Below are 7548 nucleotides of genomic sequence, written 5' to 3'. Positions count from 1 at the left end.
TGGAGCAAGCTGAAACAAGTGGCGTCACATTGAATAAAAGCAAACAGAACTCAGTTGCGTAGATGGGACTACTTAAGGCTGAGACTTCCAAAAAAAAAAGGTCTGCACATGAATAAAATCTATCAGATTCATTAATCGTTCGCTGAATTCTGAACACTGATGGGTTATTACCGTATAGACATACCTAATACATCAAATTATATATCTTATTTGTGTGAAAGTTTTAGCATAATTTGAAAAGTAAAATATCCTAATTCATTACGGAACATACGTCCAAAAAAAAATCCAAGTCCATCATATACAAAGAGCAGAAATATTCACACTTTGGTTTTCTTCGTAGTGATCTTAGATAATTTCTTTTGTTTAGGAACGAAGATTTTTATGGACCTTGAATTTAAAATACCATGAAAACTTGGCTCAAGGTATGGACAACATAGATTCTGTTCGTGTTTGTAGTTGGAGACAAATGAGATTAGGAAAATGGGTCCTTATCCGATTTTTCTACTCTTAAATCTCGACACTTCCACATTGCTTAAATTTGCATGCTTTAGGGAAACACACACACGTTTACATTTCTTGGATTTTCGAGCAAAATGACGATACATAGCAAACAAATTTTGCATATAACAAGGCCTGATGATTCTGGGTTCTAATACTAGATATATACACTTATGAGACCCTGGGAAATACTTCTTGAAAGCTTAGATAAAAGTTGATGCCTTTGAAGTCCGATGATTCATCCCAAGAATGATCACAATCACGGTCACGTCATCATGGTACCTCCTCCTCCTCCCAGCCGGAACATTCATCAACTCTTCCATGCTGAAACCTGCATGAGCCTTGCTTAGCTATCTTCTAACCATTCATCAAACAAGACACATACTATCACAAAATGAACGATTTTTTTTTTTTTGGGGGGGGGGGGGAGGGGGACAAGAAGAAGATAGGATAAGACTTCACAAAATGACCTGCGGAATTGGCTGCTCTTGCTAAAAGCTGCTCGATAAGAAACTTAGCTGGATCACCAAATGGATTGCTCAAGATATAGGACTCAACAAGCTCCACAGCCTCATCGTTACTAAAGAAGTCAAATAAGCCATCACTTCCTACTATCACAAACTGATCAGAGTTTGAGATCTCATGCACATTCATTGATGGTTGAGAGGAAATATATGGAGGGCTTGTAAGATCTCGGACTCGAAGGATTCCCATCAGTGCATCATTCAGACATTTCTGCACAGGAAGATAATAAGAAAAATCAAATCTACTTGTTTGGTAGGACAGTTCTTTTTCCTATTCTGTAAGATAAATTATGCGTTGAAGAAGCAGAGAACTCAGTAGGAACGACTAACACCTCCATTCAATCACTCTAATTAGTAGCTTCATGTGCTAAATGTCCAAAACTTCCTAATTTTTGCCAATTAATTAGTAGTACCTTTTTCAAGTAACCTACTCCTAAAGCACGAGTAACCTTCAGTTTTCCTTTCACTTTTCCTCCTATAATGACTTTAGGATCATCTGGGTGATCAGCCAGGAGTCGAGCTCTTTCAATGTCATTTTCAACTGTATGACTTTCTGTGAGCTGGATAGCTTGAAGTTTGCCTCTTGTATTACGTGTTGCTAATACAGCTTTGCTGTCACCTAAATTAAGTGTGTATAAGTCATTCCCATGAAGAAGCACTAGTAAAACACAAGATCCAATAGAAACTAAATCAGGCCGTTCCCCCATTTCCTGTTCAACCATGTACAAGAAATCATTCTCAACCTGGCTAAGAGAGCGTTCAAGGCTATCAAGCACCCCATCTGAAAATGATTTATAAGGCACTCCTACCTTAGCAGATAGGTTACTCTTTGCCAAACAGCCATGATAAGAATTGTTGTTTCCCTCGAGTTTTGACAGAGATTGCTCCTCATGAACAATAAGATTATCATCCAACTTACAGGATCCACCCAAACCCACATCATTAGAAGCTTTGATGGAATCTGGCTCAGATTCCCAGTACAATATATTAAAGTTAGATACAATGGTGTCATACAGAGTACCAGCCAGAAAGTCGGCAGCATCTCTACCATTAAAGCCATCATAAACTGCACAAAAGAGCCAGCCATTTTCTTCAGAACAGACTGCTTGGACTCTATCTTCACCAGCAGCTCCCCCTGCTGCTTGGACTTCCATGGCATTAAGGAAACCTTCACTCTTGGAAGGAGCGCTCATGGGTTTTAATGTACAAGAGTCATAGTCAAGCATTTCACTTGGAGGGGATGGACTGCAACTTAAGTTTGACAAATTACTGTGGAGAGAAGATGACAATATATCCAACCTTGAAAGACTTGGAGAAGAGGGTACCTTGCGGAATGAATTAGGTGAGTCCCAAGTTGGAAGTATTTCTTCTCCTATCACACCATTGCAGATGTTTGTGTTAGCTAACGTAGCATTTGCACTCAAGGCTGCACCAGACAAGCAAGAGAAACTGCTTGTTCTGTGAATTACTTCAGGTAGAATGTTATAGCCTTTGGCAACCTCACAAGGTATACTTCTTTTACTACTACATTGATAGCCAAAACTAATTTGAAGTTCTCCTTCAGGACTAAGCATGCTTGATCTCCTGTTTAAAAGAAATCCATTGTCAAACGTCATCAATACCACAGGCATCTAAATGTATAGAAAAACTTACTATGATTTATGACATGTTATTGAACTTATAATCTACGCTAAGACAGCCATTTTACCAGACAGAAAACTTTAATAAAATGACCTGCCCAATATAACTTAGAGACGCCCAAAGAACAGATTGTTCATTCAATAGAATTTCAAAGCTTGCATCTCATGATCGGAGTGCAACTATCATGTCGATAAAAACAAAAATCGAGGGAAAATATCATGCTCAACGGAGCTCTTCAATAGATCTAAATATTCATCAAGTACATTTTAGGCCCTAGAGTCTTGATTCAAGTGACACCTTCTCTGGACACAAGTGTCAGTGGTCCTAGATGGATCTAGGTCCGGTAACCTCACTACTCCCAAAGCCTTGTACCTTCTTTATAACCAGAAAAACAATGCACCTCTTAAGTCATACTCTAAGCCAACTGTCAAATATTGTGCAAGAGTTGGTGCCGATGCCATTGCGGCGTTCCTCTCCAACGAAAAAAAAAAAAAAACCAAAATGTTTTCCCATCAGGAATAAAATAATGAGATGTCGTTAACAATACTTAAACCAGAATATAGACCTCAGGATTTTATAAAGACCACACCACCACCCCACACTCCCGAGAAAAAGAAAAAGAAAGTTGATTAAGCTATGATTGAATTGAGCACAAAGGACTTTCCGTACATGGTGCAGCGAGAAAATGGACAGGCAGACACTGAATTCTATAGACATAGCGTCATGTCAATCAAACCTCAATGACCTTCTTTCCAACACTTTCTCCCTCTCAGAAGTCAGAACCAAAGCTTCAGAGAGATGATCCATATCATCAGACCGTGAGTATTGCCGCTTGATGTAAGAGTTCAGTTGACAAAAACTAGAGCGTAAGAAACTCGAGATAAAATTACCCGATGCTCGTTTTGTTGACAGTTCACATCCAGTGATTCTTTCAACAAACACATAACTTCTGATTAGAATGCCATTAAAGCTTCTTTAACAAAAAATCCAAACAAGTATACCCTTTGTCCTTTATTTCAATTCAAAAGCCAACTATTTCGCAAAAGAAAAAAAAAAAAAGAAAGATTAAACGCCAAGTTCGAGCATAACCGTTACTAAAACAAAATATACAGCATAGAGAACGAAATCCCACTTACCAGTTGATCCTCAACAAGGCACACGGAGACAAGAGAGACGACGAAATCAGAATGCAGCAACTTACATACAGCGACGTGCATATATATAGAAGCAGAATGAAGCAGAGGGAATGAAAGTGTGACTTTGCATAGTAAAAGCAAATCAGAAGGCTGGAGAAGATCTCTGAGAAAATTTTGATGTAGAAGATGTGTGGGAGAGTGAAAAGGAGTGTGAGTGGAGAATCTGTATCGAAGTGGCACCCAAAAGCGGCGCTTTACCTGAGGGCATTGGATGGTAGAGAAGGGTCTGCTCAATTTAGAAGCATTTTTCCGTGGCTCACGTTTTGGTCTCTTTTGTCGATTCCCTGTTTATCGGTAAAGTCCGTTTTTTTTTCTGAGTTTCATTCCAACACGGACACTTGCACATTTTTTGAGTTGAACACTTGCACATATCTGCGACTGCGTTCTCATAAATCTAATGTTGTGGCTTGTGGAAAGTGACGTTGACTTGGGAAATTACCGTGTTATCCTTGCCTGGTCAAATAACAATTTCTTTGGCTCCATCTCGTCCATTTGCTAAATCCTACCCAAAAGCCCTCCATTAAGACCTATTTTAGACTTAGATGCGCCGTGGGACGCCAGATTCTCTATATTTCAGATCATATGGGAGGGAGGATTGAGTAAGAATATGAACTTCTTTGGCGATGATGTTTGTGGCAAATTTATTGGTAATAATGTTAACAGGTAAACCGTGTTAGGGAATTGGAATAGGATACTCATGCTGTATAGATGCTGCGTGTGAATTGAACAGTGCAACGTTTGGTTCCACCATCAATTATTCAGTTAACTTTTGCGCCGATTTGTTTCCTAAAGTGTGAGAGCCAAACCAAAGCCAACCATTCCAAAATAAAATTTTTCCTGAAAGCCTGCCTTGGTTCTTCACTTCTTATCATGCTCTTGGCTCTGCCATCATCCTAAGGCATCGCATCCTTGGACTTTAAAAAGAGTGAATTATGTGTAGTTTTGTTCACTTTGAAACAAAACCCCAGAAGTTGCTGAGCTGTGGGGCAAAATTGGCTTAGGGGGGACAAACCTTACACACTGATTTAACAATACTGGGGTGAATTTCAATTGTGAGAATAATTGGTCAATATGATTATCCTTATTCGGCACATAAAAAAGAATAGACGGCTGCTAGGAAAAGAAAGCAGTCTAAATTATGCATTGTACGCAAATTAACATGGACCACTTTGTCATCTAAATTTGCAACCTCATATTTGTTGGGAAGTTGAATGCACCAGGTGCCAAGACCTGCCACTATCATCCATTTAGCTTGGTGAGTGACCGTTCATTAACCTTTCAGCTGAAAATGGACATTATTCAAATTCATAATGATCACGACGTGCATGAACTCATTCAACAATTAACACAGCCAGCCAGAGATGGACTGCAACGCTTATCAACTAGTCAACACAAGGAGGGAAAAAAAAAAGATTCTTTTTTAGATAAAATGGATGTTTGGGTAAGATCAAAACCATGGTTTCAGAAATATTTTTATGGTATATGAAGTAAATATGTAGAGGAATTTATCTCAATTTACGAAAAAGTGCTTATAAAAAGTGATTATGAGATTACCCAGATACCACTCAAAATCCCAAAGATACACAGAGAAAAGGATTTTTTTTTTTAATTTCTGGAAAAGAAATAGAGAAAAGTAATGTTCTTTGCATTGGAAAACGAAAATTATACAATAAATGTAGAGATAATACTATCTCTGGTTCTTAATATAAGATCCCGTTTGATTTTTATGTTGGTCCTAAATATAAGACTCCAATCCATTTTGTCTCTCATATTTACTCAGTTTTTTTCAAGATAGTCCTTCTAATAATTATAGTTTTAACCAACATACTTGATTAGTAAGGATATTTTAAGAAAGACAACACCTATTTATTATAAATAACTAACTTAACTTTTTTTTTTTAATTTCTTCAAATTAGTCAACTGACTCTTATAATTAAGACCGGAGATAGTATATAGCAGTGATTACATTCGGACTAATAGCGTTATTTCCACCGAGGGCCTCAGGGAAGTAATGAAACTATGATTTTAGATGAGAGGAAAAATGATTGTAACTTGTAAGGCGAGGAAGAACACAGATCCATGGACATAAATGCCCACACATTACTAAGACTAGATCTGCCAGATATATAGAAAGACGAAAGCATCTTGAGAGAATGAGCTTTCAACGATCTAGGTAGCACTCAAAACTATACTACTCTATCCCTAATTATAAGAACTTTTTAGCCAAATTACGTTTGTTAAGAAAACAGTTAAAATTAGTTAAAAACAATTAATATATAACAAATATAATTTTTTTCCAAATATACCCTAATAAATATAAGAGAGTAATAATGAGATAAATAGAGAGAGATGTATGGAGAGAGAATTACATGGGAATTTATTAGGAGTAAAATAGACAACAATGCATTAAATATTCAGACAAATTTTAAAAAAACCTTATAAAAAGGACAAATCCATTCAAAAAAAAAATCTTATAATTAGGGACGGAGGGAGTAAGCTATAGACGTATGACAAATATCCCCTCTGCAAATTCACGATCCATCCAACAAGGACAGTGAATTAAAACATCTTCGCTGGTATCACAAAACCATAACCGATTATATGTGATTATAAGTATTTTAGCGAAGCATTGTTCAGTAATACATAGCTATCTCCTTTCAGGACTGAAAGTTGGCCTCACTATGGAGTTCCCGACAGCATCTCCTGAATGGCTGGTTCTAAGTGCATAGCATTAGGACTCAACATTGTAGAAGACTTTTGTTGATCCTTTCTTTGAGCGAATCTGAGAAACCTGCACATATGCATACCACGCCAATCGTAGCAAACATCAGAAAAATACAAAGCGGGCAACAAAATATTACCTATCAGAAGCTAAGTCTCTACAGGATCAAGGTCTCTTGTCCACTGCTCTAGAAATAAAGCATAATAACATTCAAACTGAGAAAAAAAAATCAAAAAAATTACAAAAAAATGTAAGGTCAAAATAAGTCATGAAGGACTACAAAGTGCATGGACAGTTTTGCTGTTATGGAGAACAATTTTCATCATCGATGCATATGCCGATAAGAGAAACAGCACCAAATTCAACAGAATTAAATCGCAGACATTTAAGCGGAAAAACATGTAGGTAATATCACTACAGAATCACAAATCGGATATAAATATCTAGTTGATCAGCGAAAGGAGACAGGTTTCGGACCTTAATGCTTACAATATCTGAAATATCAGAAACATGGGTACCACCACAGGGACAGCCAGGACTATCTCCCATCCTCACAATCCGAGGTGTGCTTTCCTGCCAAAGTTGGTGCATTGATATTAAAACACACTGTATATTAGTACCCAAAAAAACTCACAGCAGAGTGAGCCAGACGTAACAATGGATTTTTGATATTCGATCTCATGTAACATGTAATCAAATCATTTAGCGGAGTTAGATAAAGGTTGCTGTGTGTCAACTAATGAAAGAACTCCCCGCTTATAAAAGTATGCTGATTCATCTGGGGAAGGTTTTTTTTTTTTTTGGGGGGGGGGTGGTGGTGCAGTTCATGGACACAAAAGCAGAAAGCCATCCTGATAAATAATTGCCAACTTTTATTTTTAGCTTAAAAAGTAATTCACGAATTATTGGTCAGAGCAAAACCTGCAACTTGTTTAGTGCACAAGTAAACACAAAATTCTTTGTAATA

At 37.4% G+C, this 7548-nt stretch overlaps 1 protein-coding gene and 1 long non-coding RNA gene across 3 annotated transcripts; both read right to left on the bottom strand.

Annotated features, from left to right (window-relative positions):
- Nucleotides 1-472: 472 nt before the first annotated feature.
- Nucleotides 473-4065, bottom strand: LOC114733229 (probable protein phosphatase 2C 40). Of its 2 annotated transcripts, none has more exons than XM_028920642.1 (4): nt 3800-4065; nt 1436-2606; nt 969-1233; nt 473-829 (listed from the first exon to the last, which is right to left on the bottom strand). In XM_028920642.1, the coding sequence occupies exons 2-4, from the start codon at nt 2594-2596 to the stop codon at nt 702-704; spliced, it is 1554 nt and encodes a 517-aa protein (XP_028776475.1). In that variant the 5' UTR covers nt 2597-2606; nt 3800-4065; the 3' UTR covers nt 473-701. The 2 variants fall into 2 exon arrangements, with proteins under 2 accessions (XP_028776475.1, XP_028776476.1); XM_028920643.1 differs by lacking the exon at nt 3800-4065 and adding an exon at nt 3064-3128.
- A 2302-nt stretch (nt 4066-6367) lies between these two features.
- LOC114733230 (uncharacterized) lies at nt 6368-7196 on the bottom strand. The gene is made up of 2 exons (XR_003739059.1): nt 7059-7196; nt 6368-6650 (listed from the first exon to the last, which is right to left on the bottom strand). It is a non-coding gene; the product is annotated as an uncharacterized LOC114733230 (long non-coding RNA).
- Nucleotides 7197-7548: the final 352 nt, after the last annotated feature.

This window comes from Neltuma alba, unplaced genomic scaffold (assembly GCF_004799145.2).
Source record: "Neltuma alba isolate B1F8T4 unplaced genomic scaffold, ASM479914v2 tig00012989_pilon, whole genome shotgun sequence".
Classification (NCBI taxonomy): domain Eukaryota; kingdom Viridiplantae; phylum Streptophyta; class Magnoliopsida; order Fabales; family Fabaceae; genus Neltuma; species Neltuma alba.
This window is presented reverse-complemented; position numbering and strand designations above follow the sequence as displayed.

What these genes read in the sequence shown, in the direction of transcription:
- LOC114733229 (XM_028920642.1), bottom strand. Translation starts at nt 2,596, where the DNA reads ATGCTTAGTCCTGAAGGAGAACTTCAAATTAGTTTTGGCTATCAATGT. An exon ending in GAGTAGGTTACTTGAAAAAG is followed by an intron (nt 1,234 to 1,435) that starts GTACTACTAATT and finishes CTTCCTGTGCAG; the next exon opens with AAATGTCTGAATGATGCACT. An exon ending in AAGAGCAGCCAATTCCGCAG is followed by an intron (nt 830 to 968) that starts GTCATTTTGTGA and finishes AGGCTCATGCAG; the next exon opens with GTTTCAGCATGGAAGAGTTG.